General features: G+C 35.7%; 1 protein-coding gene across 3 annotated transcripts in view; it reads left to right on the top strand.

Annotated features, from left to right (window-relative positions):
* The window catches only part of LOC110513232 (uncharacterized), a 137992-nt gene that overhangs the window by 10947 nt on the left and 108217 nt on the right, over positions 1 to 18828 (top strand). For all 3 annotated transcript variants that reach the window (XR_016488710.1, XR_016488709.1, XM_090209774.1), the window contains exons 4-10: positions 2148 to 2237; positions 3465 to 3554; positions 16498 to 16587; positions 16691 to 17276; positions 18153 to 18269; positions 18480 to 18546; positions 18702 to 18794. Coding sequence is in view for 1 of the 3 variants with exons in the window: in XM_090209774.1 (XP_090065900.1) it covers positions 2148 to 2237; positions 3465 to 3554; positions 16498 to 16587; positions 16691 to 17276; positions 18153 to 18269; positions 18480 to 18546; positions 18702 to 18794 (1133 nt within the window). In the remaining 2 variants the exon portion in view is untranslated. The remainder of the gene's footprint in view (positions 1 to 2147; positions 2238 to 3464; positions 3555 to 16497; positions 16588 to 16690; positions 17277 to 18152; positions 18270 to 18479; positions 18547 to 18701; positions 18795 to 18828) is intronic.

Raw genomic sequence — 18828 nt, 5'->3', positions numbered from 1 at the left:
TCGTTTTTTTGGGTCGCCGGCTGGGATCGATTCCGTTGTCCTGGGTGAAAGGCAGTACACAGGATCCGCTTCGCGAAAGTCATATTCTTGGTCGTACTGATGGTGAGTTGACGCTGCTCTAATGTTCAGTAGTTCTTCTCGACTGTATGTAATGAAACCTAAGATGACCTGGGGTACCAATGTAAGAAATAACACGTAAAAAAACAAAAAACTGCATAGTTTCCTAGGAACGCGAAGCGAGGCGGCCATCTCTGTCGGCACCGAAAGTATCAGCCAGTGATATGGACTGGAATTCGACTATATTACTAGTGATATGGACTGGAATAGGGCTATATTACTAGTGATATGGACTGGAATAGGACTATATTACTAGTGATATGGACTGGAATAGGACTATATTACTAGTGATATGGACTGGAATAGGACTATATTACTAGTGATATGGACTGGAAATGGACTGGAATAGGACTATATTACTAGTGATATGGACTGGAATAGGACTATATTACTAGTGATATGGACTGGAATAGGACTATATTACTAGTGATATGGACTGGAATAGGACTATATTACTAGTGATATGGACTGGAAATGGACTGGAATAGGACTATATTACTAGTGATATGGACTGGAATAGGACTATATTACTAGTGATATGGACTGGAATAGGACTATATTACTAGTGATATGGACTGGAAATGGACTGGAATAGGACTATATTACTAGTGATATGGACTGGAATAGGACTATATTACTAGTGATATGGACTGGAATAGGACTATATTACTAGTGATATGGACTGGAATAGGACTATATTACTAGTGATGTGGACTGGAATAGGACTATATTACTAGTGATATGGAATAGGACTATATTACTAGTGATATGGACTGGAAGAGGACTATATTACTAGTGATATGGACTGGAATAGGACTATATTACTCATATGGACTGGACTGGTTCTATATTACTAGTGATATGAACTGGAATAGGACTATATTACTAGTGATATGAACTGGAATAGGACTATATTACTAGTGATATGAACTGGAATAGGACTATATTACTGGTGATATGGAATAGGACTATATTACTAGTGATATGGACTGGAATAGGACTATATTACTAGTGATATGGACTGGAACAGGACTATATTACTAGTGATATTGACTGGAATAGGACTATATTACTAGTGATATGGAATAGGACTATATTACTGGTGATATGGAATAGGACTATATTACTAGTGATATGGACTGGAACAGGACTATATTACTAGTGATATGGAATAGGACTATATTACTAGTGATATGGACTGGAATAGGACTATATTACTAGTGATATGGACTGGAATAGGACTATATTACTAGTGATATGGACTGGAATAGGACTATATTACTCTTATGGACTGGACTGGTTCTATATTACTAGTGATATGGACTGGAATAGGACTATATTACTAGTGATATGGAATAGGACTATATTACTAGTGATATGGACTGGAATAGGACTATATTACTAGTGATATGGAATAGGACTATATTACTAGTGATATGGACTGTAATAGGACTATATTACTAGTGATATGGACTGTAATAGGACTAGTGATGTGGACTGTAATAGGACTATATTACTAGTGATATGGACTGTAATAGGACTAGTGATGTGGACTGTAATAGGACTATATTACTAGTGATATGGACTGGAAGAGGACTATATTACTAGTGATATGGACTGGAATAGGACTATATTACTAGTGATATGGACTGGAATAGGACTATATTACTAGTGATATGGACTGTAATAGGACTATATTACTAGTGATGTGGACTGTAATAGGACTATATTACTAGTGATATGGACTGTAATAGGACTATATTACTAGTGATATGGACTGGAAGAGGACTATATTACTAGTGATATGGACTGGAATAGGACTATATTACTAGTGATATGGACTGGAAGAGGACTATATTGCTAGTGATATGGACTGTAATAGGACTATATTACTAGTGATATGGACTGGAATAGGACTATATCATCTCACTAACTGTTGTTAGATGTGTATCCAAACAGTCAACATGAAAGATAGGTATTTCATTCTGCATATTCACACAATGACTAAACCCTCCTTGATCTTTCCACAGTGGTAATCAGGAGAGGGTGGGGTCTCCGTGTCTGTCCATGAAGAGTGATTGGTCCATGGACAGGCCCATTTTTTTGGGAAAAGATGCCAGGTAAGTGAAGAACAGCTTCCACATTCCTGTAAATCTTGTAGGTTAGCCCCTGTATAGTCAGTACTTTAAAACAGCTTCCACATTCCTGTAAATCTAGTAGGTTAGCTTTCTGTATTATAGTCTTTAAAACAGCTTCCACATTCCTGTAAATCTAGCAGGTTAGCTCCTGTATAATAGTCTTTAAAACAGCTTCCACATTCCTGGTAATCTAGTAGGTTAGCTTTCTGTATTATAGTCTTTAAAACAGCTTCCACATTCCTGTAAATCTAGCAGGTTAGTTCCTGTATAATAGTCTTTAAAACAGCTTCCACATTCCTGTAAATCTAGTAGGTTAGCTTTCTGTATTATAGTCTTTAAAACAGCTTCCACATTCCTGTAAATCTAGTAGGTTAGCTTTCTGTATTATAGTCTTTAAAACAGCTTCCACATTCCTGTAAATCTAGTAGGTTAGCTTTCTGTATTGTAGTATTTAAAACAGCTTCCACATTCCTGTAAATCTAGCAGGTTAGCTCCTGTATAATAGTCTTTAAAACAGCTTCCACATTCCTGTAAATCTAGCAGGTTAGCTCCTGTATAATAGTCTTTAAAACAGCTTCCACATTCCTGTAAATCTTGTAGGTTAGCTCCTGTATATTCAGTTCTTAAAACAACTTCTACATTCCTGTAAATCTTGTAGGTTAGCTCCTTTATAATAGTCTTTAAAACAGCAACCACATTTCTCTACCACATTGTGTACAGTGAGCTGTCAGCCAGTCTACTTACAGAGAACCACTTCAGATGTGTGTACTAGTGATATGGACTGGAATAGGACTATATTACTAGTGATATGGACTGGAATAGGACTATATTACTGGTGATATGGACTGGAATAGGACTATATTACTAGTGATATGGAATAGAACTATATTACTAGTGATATGGACTGTAATTGGACTATAATATTAGTGATATGGACTGGAGTAGGACTATATTACTAGTGATATGGAATAGCACTATTACTAGTGATATGGACTGGAATAGGACTATATTACTAGCGATATGGAATAGGACTATATTACTAGTGATGTGGACTATAGTAGGACTATATTACTAGTGATGTGGACTATAGTAGGACGATATCATCTCACTAACTGTTATTAGATGTATATCCAAACAGTCAACATGAAAGATAGGTATTTCATTCTGCATATTCACACAATGACTAAACCCTCCTTGATCTTTCCACAGTGGTAATCAGGAGAGGGTGGGGTCTCCGTGTCTGTCCATGAAGAGTGATTGGTCCATGGACAGGCCCATTTTTTTTGGAAAAGATGCCAGGTAAGTGAAGAACAGCTTCCACATTCCTGTAAATCTTGTAGGTTAGCCCCTGTATAGTCAGTACTTTAAAACAGCTTCCACATTCCTGTAAATCTAGTAGGTTAGCTTTCTGTATTATAGTCTTTAAAACAGCTTCCACATTCCTGTAAATCTAGCAGGTTAGCTCATGTATAATAGTCTTTAAAACAGCTTCCACATTCCTGTAAATCTAGTAGGTTAGCTTTCTGTATTATAGTCTTTAAAACAGCTTCCACATTCCTGTAAATCTAGCAGGTTAGTTCCTGTATAATAGTCTTTAAAACAGCTTCCACATTCCTGTAAATCTAGTAGGTTAGCTTTCTGTATTGTAGTATTTAAAACAGCTTCCACATTCCTGTAAATCTAGCAGGTTAGCTCCTGTATAATAGTCTTTAAAACAGCTTCCACATTCCTGTAAATCTTGTAGGTTAGCTCCTGTATATTCAGTTCTTAAAACAACTTCTACATTCCTGTAAATCTTGTAGGTTAGCTCCTTTATAATAGTCTTTAAAACAGCAACCACATTTCTCTACCACATTGTGTACAGTGAGCTGACAGCCAGTCTACTTACAGAGAACCACTTCAGATGTGTGTACTAGTGATATGGACTGGAATAGGACTATATTACTGGTGATATGGACTGGAATAGGACTATATTACTAGTGATATGGACTGGAATAGGACTATATTACTAGTGATATGGACTATAGTAGGACTATATTACTAGTGATGTGGAATAGGACTATATTACTAGTGATATGGACTGGAATAGGACTATATTACTATTGATATGGACTGGAATAGGACTATATTACTAGTGATATTGACTGGATTAGGACTATATTACTAGTGATATGGAATAGGACTATATTACTAGTGATATGGACTGGAATAGGACTATATTACTATTGATATGGAATAGGACTATATTACTAGTGATATGGACTGGAATAGGACTATATTACTAGTGATATTGACTGGATTAGGACTATATTACTAGTGATATGGAATAGGACTATATTACTAGTGATATGGACTGGAATAGGACTATATTACTAGTGATATGGACTGGAATAGGACTATATTACTAGTGATATTGACTGGATTAGGACTATATTACTAGTGATATGGAATAGGACTATATTACTAGTGATATGGACTGGAATAGGACTATTTACTAGTGATATGGAATAGGACTATATTACTAGTGATATTGACTGGAATAGGACTATATTACTAGTGATATGGAATAGGAATATTTTACTAGTGATATGGACTGGAATAGGACTATATTACTAGTGATATGGAATAGGAATATTTTATTAGTGATATGGACTGGAATAGGACTATATTACTAGTGATATGGACTGGAATAGGACTATATTACTAGTGATATGGAATAGGAATATTTTACTAGTGATATGGAATAGGACTATATTACTAGTGATATTGACTGGAATAGGACTATATTACTAGTGATATGGAATAGGACTATATTACTAGTGATATGGAATAGGACTATATTACTAGTGATATTGACTGGAATAGGACTATAGTACTAGTGATATGGAATAGGACTATATTACTAGTGATATTGACTGGATTAGGACTATATTACTAGTGATATGGAATAGGACTATATTACTAGTGATATGGACTGGAATAGGACTATTTACTAGTGATATGGAATAGGACTATATTACTAGTGATATTGACTGGAATAGGACTATATTACTAGTGATATGGAATAGGAATATTTTACTAGTGATATGGACTGGAATAGGACTATATTACTAGTGATATGGAATAGGAATATTTTATTAGTGATATGGACTGGAATAGGACTATATTACTAGTGATATGGACTGGAATAGGACTATATTACTAGTGATATGGAATAGGAATATTTTACTAGTGATATGGACTGGAATAGGACTATATTACTAGTGATATGGACTGGAATAGGACTATATTACTAGTGATATGGACTGGAATAGGACTATATTACTAGTGATATGGACCGGAATAGGACTATATTATTAGTGATATGGAATAGGACTATATTACTAGTGATATGGACTGGAATAAGACTATATTACTAGTAATATGGACTGGAATAGGACTTTATTACTAGTGATATGGACTGGAATAGCACTATATTACTAGTGATATGGACTGGAATAGGACTATATTACTAGTGATAAGACTGGAATAGGACTATATTGCTAGTGATGTGGACTGTAAAATGACTATATTACTAGTGATAAGGACTGTAATAGGAATATATTACTAGTGATCTGGACTGGAATAGGACTGTATTACTAGTGACATGGACTGGAATAGGACTATATTACTAGTGATATGGACTGGAATAGACTATATTACTGGTGATATGGACTGGAATAGACTATATTACTGGTGATATGGAATAGGACTATATTACTATAAATATGGACTGGAATAGGACTATATTACTAGTGATATGGAATAGGACTATATTACTAGTGATATGGACTGGAATAGGACTGTATTACTAGTAACATGGACTGGAATAGGACTATATTACTAGTGATATGGACTGGAATATGACTATATTACTAGTAACATGGACTGGAATAGGACTATATTACTAGTGATATGGACTGGAATAGGACTATATTACTAGTGATATGGACTGGAATAGGACTATATTACTAGTGATATGGACTGGAATATACTATATTACTAGTGATATGGACTGGAATAGGACTATATTACTAGTGACATGGACTGGAATAGGACTATATTACTAGTGATATGGAATATGACTATATTACTAGTGATATGGACTGGAATAGGACTGTATTACTAGTGATATGGACTGGAAAAGGACTATATTACTAGTGATATGGACTGGAATAGGACTATTTTACTATAAATATGGACTGGAATAGGACTATATTACTAGTGACATGGACTGGAATAGGACTATATTACTAGTGATATGGACTGGAATAGACTATATTACTAGTGATATGGACTGGAATAGGACTATATTACTAGTGATATGGACTGGAATAGGACTATATTACTAGTGATATGGACTGGAATAGGACTATTTTACTATTAATATGGACTGGAATAAGACTCTATTACTAGTAATATGGACTGGAATAGGACTATATTACTAGTGATATGGACTGGAATAGGACTATATTAATAGTGATATGGACTGGAATAGGACTATATTACTAGTGATATGGAATAGGACTATATTACTAGTGATATGGACTGGAATAGGACTGAATTCCTAGTGATATGGACTGGAATAGGACTATATTACTAGTGATATGGAATAGGACTATATTACTAGTGATATGGACTGGAATAGGACTGTATTACTAGTGATATAGACTGGAATAGGACTATATTACTAGTGATATGGAATAGGACTATATTACTAGTGATATCGACTGGAATAGGACTGAATTCCTAGTGATATAGACTGGAATAGTACTATATTATTAGTGATATGGAATAGGACTATATTACTAGTGATATGGACTGGAATAGGACTATATTACTAGTGATATGGACTGGAATAGGACTATATTACAAATATGGACTGGAATAGGACTATATTACTAGTGATATGGACTGGAATAGGACTATATTACTAGTGATATGGAATAGGACTATATTACTAGTGATATGGACTGGAATAGGACTGTATTACTAGTGATATGGACTGGAATAGGACTATATTACTAGTGATATGGAATATGACTATATTACTAGTGATATGGACTGGAATAGAACTGTATTACTAGTGATATGGAATAGGACTACATTACTAGTGATATGGACTGGAATTGTTCTATTTTACTGGTGATATGGACTGGAATAGGACTATATGACTAGTGATATGGACTGGAATAGGACTATATTACTAGTGATATGGACTGGAATACGACTATATTGCTAGTGATGTGGACTGTAAAATGACTATATTACTAGTGATAAGGACTGTAATAGGAATATATTACTAGTGATATGGACTGGAATAGGACTATATTACTAGTAACATGGACTGGAATAGACTATTACTAGTGATATGGACTGGAATAGGACTATATTACTATAAATATGGACTGGAATAGGACTATATTACTAGTGATATAGACTGGAATAGGACTATATTACTAGTGATATGGAATAGGACTATATTACTAGTGATATGGACTGGAATAGGACTGTATTACTAGTGATATGGACTGGAATAGGACTATATTACTAGTGATATGGACCGGAATAGGACTACATTGCTAATATGGACTGGAATATTACTATATTACTAGTGATATGGAATAGGACTATATTACTAGTGATATGGACTGGAATAGGACTGTATTCCTAGTGATATGGACTGGAATAGGACTATATTACTAGTGATATGGAATAGGACTATATTACTAGTGATATGGACTGGAATAGGACTGTATTACTAGTGATATAGACTGGAATAGGACTATATTACTAGTGATATGGACTGGAATAGGACTGTATTACTAGTGATCTGGACTGGAATAGGACTATATTACTAATATGGACTGGAATAGGACTATATTACTAGTGATATGGACTGGAATAGGACTATATTACTAGTGATATGGAATAGGACTATATTACTAGTGATATGGACTGGAATAGGACTATATTACTAGTGATATGGACTGGAATTGTTCTATTTTACTGGTGATATGGACTGGAATAGGTCTATATGACTAGTGATATGGACTGGAATAGGACTATATTACTAGTGATAAGTACTGGAATTGTTCTATTTTACTGGTGATATGGACTGGAATAGGACTATATTACTAGTAACATGGACTGGAATAGGACTATATTACTAGTGATATGGACTGGAATAAGACTATATTACTAATGACATGGACTGGAATAGGACTATATTACTAGTGATATGGACTGGAATATAACTGTATTACTAGTGATATGGACTGGAATAGACTATTACTAGTGATATGGACTGGAATAGGACTATATTACTATAAATATGGACTGGAATAGGACTATATTACTAGTGATATAGACTGGAATAGGACTATAGTACTAATATGGACTGGAATAGGACTATATTACTAGTGATATGGACTGGAATAGGACTATATTACTAGTGATATGGAATAGGACTATATTACTAGTGATATGGACTGGAATAGGACTGTATTACTAGTGATATGGACTGGAATAGGACTATATTACAAATATGGACTGGAATAGGACTATATTACTAGTGATATGGACTGGAATAGGACTATATTACTAGTGATATGGAATAGGACTATACTACTAGTGATATGGACTGGAATAGGACTGTATTACTAGTGATATGGACTGGAATAGGACTATATTACTAGTGATATGGAATATGACTATATTACTAGTGATATGGACTGGAGTAGAACTGTATTACTAGTGATATGGATTGGAATAGGACTATATTACTAGTGATATGGACTGGAATTGTTCTATTTTACTGGTGATATGGACTGGAATAGGACTATATGACTAGTGATATGGACTGGAATTGGACTATATTACTAGTGATAAGACTGGAATAGGACTATATTGCTAGTGATGTGGACTGTAAAATGACTATATTACTAGTGATAAGGACTGTAATAGGAATATATTACTAGTGATATGGACTGGAATAGGACTGTATTACTAGTAACATGGACAGGAATAGGACTATATTACTAGTGATATGGACTAGAATAGAACTATATTACTAGTGATATGGACTGGAATAGACTATTACTAGTGATATGGACTGGATTAGGACTATATTACTATAAATATGGACTGGAATAGGACTATATTACTAGTGATATAGACTGGAATAGGACTATATTACTAGTGATATGGAATAGGACTATATTACTAGTGATATGGACTGGAATAGGACTGTATTACTAATGATATGGACTGGAATAGGACTATATTACTAGTGATATGGACCGGAATAGGACTACATTGCTAATATGGACTGGAATATTACTATATTACTAGTGATATGGAATAGGACTATATTACTAGTGATATGGACTGGAATAGGACTGTATTCCTAGTGATATGGACTGGAATAGGACTGTATTCCTAGTGATATGGACTGCAATAGGACTGTATTCCTAGTGATATGGACTGGAATATTACTATATTACTAGTGATATGGAATAGGACTATATTACTAGTGATATGGACTGGAATAGGACTGTATTCCTAGTGATATGGACTGGAATAGGACTATATTACTAGTGATATGGAATAGGACTATATTACTAGTGATATGGACTGGAATAGGACTGTATTACTAGTGATATAGACTGGAATAGGACTATATTACTAGTGATATGGACTGGAATAGGACTGTATTACTAGTGATATGGACTGGAATAGGACTATATTACTAATATGGACTGGAATAGGACTATATTACTAGTGATATGGACTGGAATAGGACTATATTACTAGTGATATGGAATAGGACTATATTACTAGTGATATGGACTGGAATAGGACTGTATTACTAGTGATATGGACTGGAATAGGACTATATTACTAGTGATACGGAATAGGACTATATTACTAGTGATATGGACTGGAATAGGACTATATTACTAGTGATATGGACTGGAATTGTTCTATTTCACTGGTGATATGGACTGGAATAGGACTATATGACTAGTGATATGGACTGGAATAGGACTATATTACTAGTGATAAGACTGGAATAGGACTATATTGCTAGTGATGTGGACTGTAAAATGACTATATTACTAGTGATAAGGACTGTAATAGGAATATATTACTAGTGATATGGACTGGAATAGGACTGTATTACTAGTGATATGGACTGGAATAGGACTATATTACTAGTAACATGGACTGGAATAGGACTATATTACTATAAATATGGACTGGAATAGGACTATATTACTAGTGATATAGACTGGAATAGGACTATATGGACTGGAATAGGACTATATTACTAGTGATATGGACTGGAATAGGACTATATTACTAGTGATATAGACTGGAATAGGACTATAAGGACTGGAATAGGACTATATTACTAGTGATATGGACTGGAATAGGACTATATTACTAGTGATATGGAATAGGACTATATTACTAGTGATATGGACTGGAATAGGACTGTATTACTAGTGATATGGACTGGAATAGGACTATATTACTAGTGATATGGAATAGGACTATATTACTAGTGATATAGACTGAAATAGGACTGTATTACTAGTGATATGGACTGGAATAGGACTATATGACTAATGATATGGACTGGAATAGGACTATATTACTAGTGATAAGACTGGAATAGGACTATATTGCTAGTGATGTGGACTGTAATATGACTATATTACTAGTGATAAGGACTGTAATAGGAATATATTACTAGTGATATGGACTGGAATAGGACTGTATTACTAGTGATATGGACTGGAATAGGACTATATTACTTGTGATATGTACTGGAATTGTTCTATTTTACTGGTGATATGGACTGGAATAGGACTATATTACTAGTGATATGGACTGGAATAGGACTATATTACTAGTGATATGGACTGGAATAGGACTATATTACTAGTGATATGGACTGGAATAGGACTATATTACTAGTGACATGCACTGGAATAGGACTATATTACTAGTGATATGGAATAGGACTATATTACTAGTGATGTGGACTGGAATAGGACTGCATTACTAGTGATATGGACTGGAATAGGACTATATTACTAGTGATATGCACTGGAATAGGACTATTTTACTATAAATATGGACTGGAATAGGACTATATTACTGGTGATATGGACTGGAATAGGACTACATTGCTAATATGGACTGGAATAGGACTACATTACTAGTGATGTGGACTGGAATAGGACTATATTACTAGTGATATGGAATAGGACTATATTACTAGTGATATGGACTGGAATAGGACTGTATTCCTAGTGATATGGACTGGAATAGGACTATATTACTAGTGACATGGAATAGGACTATATTACTAGTGATATGGACTGGAATAGGACTGTATTACTAGTGATATAGACTGGAATAGGACTATATTATTAGTGATATGGAATAGGACTATATTACTAGTGATATGGACTGGAATAGGACTGTATTACTAGTGATATGGACTGGAATAGGACTATATTACTAGTAATATGGACTGGAATAGGACTATATTACTAGTAATATGGACTGGAATAGGACTATATTACTAGTGATATGGACTGGAATAGGACTATATTACTAGTGACATGCACTGGAATAGGACTATATTACTAGTGATATGGAATAGGACTATATTACTAGTGATGTGGACTGGAATAGGACTGCATTACTAGTGATATGGACTGGAATAGGACTATATTACTAGTGATATGCACTGGAATAGGACTATTTTACTATAAATATGGACTGGAATAGGACTATATTACTGGTGATATGGACTGGAATAGGACTACATTGCTAATATGGACTGGAATAGGACTACATTACTAGTGATGTGGACTGGAATAGGACTATATTACTAGTGATATGGAATAGGACTATATTACTAGTGATATGGACTGGAATAGGACTGTATTCCTAGTGATATGGACTGGAATAGGACTATATTACTAGTGACATGGAATAGGACTATATTACTAGTGATATGGACTGGAATAGGACTGTATTACTAGTGATACGGAATAGGACTATATTACTAGTGATATGGACTGGAATAGGACTATATTACTAGTGATATGGACTGGAATTGTTCTATTTCACTGGTGATATGGACTGGAATAGGACTATATTACTAGTGATACGGAATAGGACTATATTACTAGTGATATGGACTGGAATAGGACTATATTACTAGTGATATGGACTGGAATTGTTCTATTTCACTGGTGATATGGACTGGAATAGGACTATATGACTAGTGATATGGACTGGAATAGGACTATATTACTAGTGATGTGGACTGTAAAATGACTATATTACTAGTGATAAGGACTGTAATAGGAATATATTACTAGTGATATGGACTGGAATAGGACTATATTACTAGTAACATGGACTGGAATAGGACTATATTACTATAAATATGGACTGGAATAGGACTATATTACTAGTGATATAGACTGGAATAGGACTATATGGACTGGAATAGGACTATATTACTAGTGATATGGACTGGAATAGGACTATATTACTAGTGATATAGACTGGAATAGGACTATAAGGACTGGAATAGGACTATATTACTAGTGATATGGACTGGAATAGGACTATATTACTAGTGATATGGAATAGGACTATATTACTAGTGATATGGACTGGAATAGGACTGTATTACTAGTGATATGGACTGGAATAGGACTATATTACTAGTGATAAGACTGGAATAGGACTATATTGCTAGTGATGTGGACTGTAATATGACTATATTACTAGTGATAAGGACTGTAATAGGAATATATTACTAGTGATATGGACTGGAATAGGACTGTATTACTAGTGATATGGACTGGAATAGGACTATATTACTTGTGATATGTACTGGAATTGTTCTATTTTACTGGTGATATGGACTGGAATAGGACTATATTACTAGTGATATGGACTGGAATAGGACTATATTACTAGTAATATGGACTGGAATAGGACTATATTACTAGTGATATGGACTGGAATAGGACTATATTACTAGTGACATGCACTGGAATAGGACTATATTACTAGTGATATGGAATAGGACTATATTACTAGTGATGTGGACTGGAATAGGACTGCATTACTAGTGATATGGACTGGAATAGGACTATATTACTAGTGATATGCACTGGAATAGGACTATTTTACTATAAATATGGACTGGAATAGGACTATATTACTGGTGATATGGACTGGAATAGGACTACATTGCTAATATGGACTGGAATAGGACTACATTACTAGTGATGTGGACTGGAATAGGACTATATTACTAGTGATATGGAATAGGACTATATTACTAGTGATATGGACTGGAATAGGACTGTATTCCTAGTGATATGGACTGGAATAGGACTATATTACTAGTGACATGGAATAGGACTATATTACTAGTGATATGGACTGGAATAGGACTGTATTACTAGTGATATAGACTGGAATAGGACTATATTATTAGTGATATGGAATAGGACTATATTACTAGTGATATGGACTGGAATAGGACTGTATTACTAGTGATATGGACTGGAATAGGACTATATTACTAATATGGACTGGAATAGGACTATATTACTAGTGATATGGACTGGAATAGGACTATATTACTATTGATATGGAATAGGACTATATTACTAGTGATATGGACTGGAATAGGACTGTATTACTAGTGATATGGACTGGAATAGGACTATATTACTAGTGATATGGACTGGAATAGGACTATATTACTAGTGATATGCACTGGAATAGGACTATTTTACTAGTGATATGGACTGGAATAGGACTGTATTACTAGTGATATGGACTGGAATAGGACTATATTACTATTGATATGGAATAGGACTATATTACTAGTGATATGGACTGGAATAGGACTGTATTACTAGTGATATGGACTGGAATAGGACTATATTACTAGTGATATGGAATAGGACTATATTACTAGTGATGTGGACTGGAATAGGACTGCATTACTAGTGATGTGGACTGGAATAGGACTATATTACTAGTGATATGCACTGGAATAGGACTATTTTACTATAAATATGGACTGGAATAGGACTATATTACTGGTGATATGGACTGGAATAGGACTACATTGCTAATATGGACTGGAATAGGACTACATTACTAGTGATGTGGACTGGAATAGGACTATATTACTAGTGATATGGAATATGACTATATTACTAGTGATATGGACTGGAATAGGACTGTATTCCTAGTGATATGGACTGGAATAGGACTATATTACTAGTGACATGGAATATGACTATATTACTAGTGATATGGACTGGAATAGGACTGTATTACTAGTGATATAGACTGGAATAGGACTATATTATTAGTGATATGGAATAGGACTATATTACTAGTGATATGGACTGGAATAGGACTGTATTACTAGTGATATGGACTGGAATAGGACTATATTACTAATATGGACTGGAATAGGACTATATTACTAGTGATATGGACTGGAATAGGACTATATTACTAGTGATATGGAATGCAATATGACTATATTACTAGAGGTATGGACTGGAATAGGACTATATTACTAGTTATGTGGACTGGAATAGGACTATATTACTAGTGATATGGACTGGAATAGTTATATATAACTAGTGATATGGACTGGAATAGGACTGTATTACTAGTGATATGGACTGGAATAGGACTATATTACTAGTGATATGGACTGGAATAGGACTATATTACTAATATGGACTGGAATAGGACTATATTACTAGTGACATGGACTGGAATAGGACTATATTACTAGTGATATGGAATGCAATATGACTATATTACTAGAGGTATGGACTGGAATAGGACTATATTACTAGTTATGTGGACTGGAATAGGACTATATTACTAGTGATATGGACTGGAATAGTTATATATAACTAGTGATATGGACTGGAATAGGACTGTATTACTAGTGATATGGACTGGAATAGGACTATATTACTAGTGATATGGACTGGAATAGGACTATATTACTAGTGATATGGACTGGAATGGTTCCATATTACTAGTGATATGGACTGAAGCAAACACTGTATAGCTTCATAACATCATTCATTCATTTTGATGTCCGTAGCCCCATCCATGAATTTGAGAGTAGTCACATTTCTCAAGCCCAAAAATAGTTTGCCCAAAAATGGGTTGTCCCATTTCTTGTTTTAACTACAGATTCTCCCTTTAAAAATTGGTGGAATTCTCCTAATATTAAAAAGGTGAGATCCTGTTAGGGATCGTGTTAAAACCTGTTTTAGGATGATTTTAAGACACTGCTCAGACAAACTCTGAGCCTGCAGTAAAATTAACAAATAAATGTTTATCTCAGCTGATAAGCGAGACAGTTTGAGGTACCGCAAAGGAAAGAGGGTGATGACACTCATTGACATTGTTGGAAATTATGAGGAATATTCAATCACGATGAGGCATCACCAACTGTGAACTCACAGTGAATGGTACTGGACATCAAATGTTGTTTGATATAATTTTCTCCTGACTTGATAACTTTGCCTACTGTTAATTATTGTCTAATGTTTCGTATTTTTTTTATTAAAAAAAAAAACCCAAATCTCATGGTTGTTAAAAGAAACATTTTGACAATATTACCGTTATACGCCTCTCCCGTTTAGCATCATATAGCACCATGGCACCAGTAGGCATCAAGTCACTTCCTGATACATTTTATGTACAACTTTTGAAAGGTCTATTAACATAAGCCCTAAATGTCTTCAATTGCCCAATGTAGACATATTTTTTAACAATGCGATGTTGCGCTCCGAATGGATAGCTTGAAATAACATGATGTAGGTAATTCAATAATCCAAGGGAAAAGGTGTTGATTTATAGTGGTTATAAGTATTTAGGCTTTTCATATGAAATAGGCATCATGTGAAATCATTTTCAAATAGAAATAACTATATATTTATGTTTCTGTCCATATAGAAATATACACATATTTGTTTCTGACCATTTAGAAATATAGAAATAGTTTTGTTTCTGTCCATTTAGAAATATCCAAACAGTCAACATGAAAGATAGGTACTACATTCTGCATATTCACACAATGACAAAACCCTCCTTGATCTTTCCACAGTGTAAAACAGGAGAGGGTGTGGTCACCATGTCTGTCCATGAAGAGTGATTGTTCCATGGACAGGCCCATTATGTTTGGAAAAGATGCCAGGTAAGTGAAGAACAGCTTCCACATTCCTGTAAATCTAGTAGGTTAGCTCCTGTATAATTGTCTTTAAAACAGCAACCACATTTCTCTACCACATTGTGTACAGTGAGCTGACAGCCTGTCTACTGACAGAGGACCACTTCAGATGTTCAGTGTGTACAGAGGTTTTCAAAGAGCCAGTCTCCATCCCCTGTGGACACAGTTACTGCAGACGGTGCATTGAGACCTACTGGAACCAGCCTGACCAGACAGGAGACTACGACTGTCCCCAGTGCAGAAAGAGATTCAGAACCCGTCCTGACCTCCTCACTAACTCAGCCTTGGAGAAGGTGATTGAGAAACTCCACCAGGCAGGGTTCAAGGTCCCTGATCTTCCCAAGCACTGCTACGCTGGACCTGGAGATGTGGCCTGTGATTTCTGCACTGAGAAACAGCTCAAAGCTGTGAAGTCCTGTCTGACCTGCACTGCCTCCTACTGTGAGAGACATGTCAAGCATCACTACACTGTAGCAGCTCTGCAGAGACACACCCTGGTGGAGGTGACTGGAAACCTGGAGCAGAAACTGTGCCAACTGCACCACAGAGCTCTGGAGGTCTTCTGTAAGACAGACCAGGTTTCTGTTTGTGTTCTGTGTGCCTTACAGGACCACAGGAACCACGATGTCATAAAGAATGAGAGAGATACTGTAGAGGTGGGTGTGTCTATAGTCTGGACCAGTGGTGTGGTAGATAGTGAAGAGGTGGGTGTGTCTATAGTCTGGACTAGTGTGTGGTAGATAGTGAAGAGGTGGGTGTGTCTATAGTCTGGACTAGTGTGTGGTAGAAAGTGAAGAGGTGGGTGTGTCTATAGTCTGGACTAGTGTGTGGTAGAAAGTGAAGAGGTGGGTGTGTCTATAGTCTGGACTAGTGTGTGGTAGATAGTGAAGAGGTGGGTGTGTCTATAGTCTGGACTAGTGTGTGGTAGAAAGTGAAGAGGTGGGTGTGTCTATAGTCTGGACTAGTGTGTGGTAGATAGGGAAGAGGTGGGTGTGTCTATAGTCTGGACTAGTGTGTGGTAGATAGTGAAGAGGTGGGTGTGTCTATATCCTGGACCAGTGTGTGGTAGATAGTGAAGAGGTGGGTGTGTCTATATCCTGGACCAGTGTGTGGTAGATAGTGAAGAGGTGGGTGTGTCTATAGTCTGGACTAGTGTGTGGTAGATAGTGAAGAGGTGGGTGTGTCTATAGTCTGGACTAGTGTGTGGTAGATACTGAAGAGGTGGGTGTGTCTATAGTCTGGACTAGTGTGTGGTAGATACTGAAGAGGTGGGTGTGTCTATAGCCTGGACCAGTGTGTGGTAGATACTGAAGAGGTGGGTTTGTCTATAGTTTCTTCTTGCCACCAGGACATTGGACAGTATATTAAACATTGTAAGGCAGTGGGTTAAAAAGTAACATGTTTCAGTTTTATTTAGCATTTTTATTTTATTCCATTTTTATGATCTCAAGTTAAATGTGCCTTTCTGCCTGTCTTTCAGTAAGTCTTAGTTTAATATAATACTAATGTGTTGGCTGTAATTGTCTATCAAGGAAAACACCAAAACTCAGGAGGAACAGATTGCCTCCAGGCTGGAAGCTCGACTCCAGAGAGAGATCACGATTCTACAACATAATACAGAGGAGCTTGCTACTGACAACACTGAACAGGTATCATTTACTGGCAATACTTTACCTTCTAGATAGTACTGGTAACTTACCTTAACAATACTTTACCTTCTAGACAGACACTTTCCTGTCAATTTTCAACTATCTCCATCTGTTCTTATCAGTTTACCAACACTTTTCTGTATTGTATTGAACTGTTTTCTCCCACTATCCTTTGTTGAGTAACTTCAAGTGATGACATATGTTCCTCAGAATGTCAAGAACCCGACCATTGAGCTGAACAATCCTGCCAAGCATTTCTGCAGAAGCCTGACTGAAGGTTAGTTACATTAGTTACATTACTGCTGTTGACCTTTAATGACCTGTACTAGAACCTAAGGCTGTTCTTACCAACGGTGAGTTATATTACTGCTGAATGATGCATTTAATGATCTATATCACAACATGTTATGATGTGTTTTCTGTGATTGTCAGACTGGACAGCAGACAGTGTTGTGGTGGCTGCCCTCGGTCGTCCCTTCGATCTTGGGATGTTGTATGACTGCCGCAGTGACTCATTTGATTCAGGTACCGGATGCTTTTCCAGTTTAAAGACTTGTTG

This window comes from Oncorhynchus mykiss, chromosome 19, assembly GCF_057628025.1.
Source record: "Oncorhynchus mykiss isolate SJ-2025 chromosome 19, ASM5762802v1, whole genome shotgun sequence".
NCBI lineage: Eukaryota > Metazoa > Chordata > Actinopteri > Salmoniformes > Salmonidae > Oncorhynchus > Oncorhynchus mykiss.
This window is presented reverse-complemented; position numbering and strand designations above follow the sequence as displayed.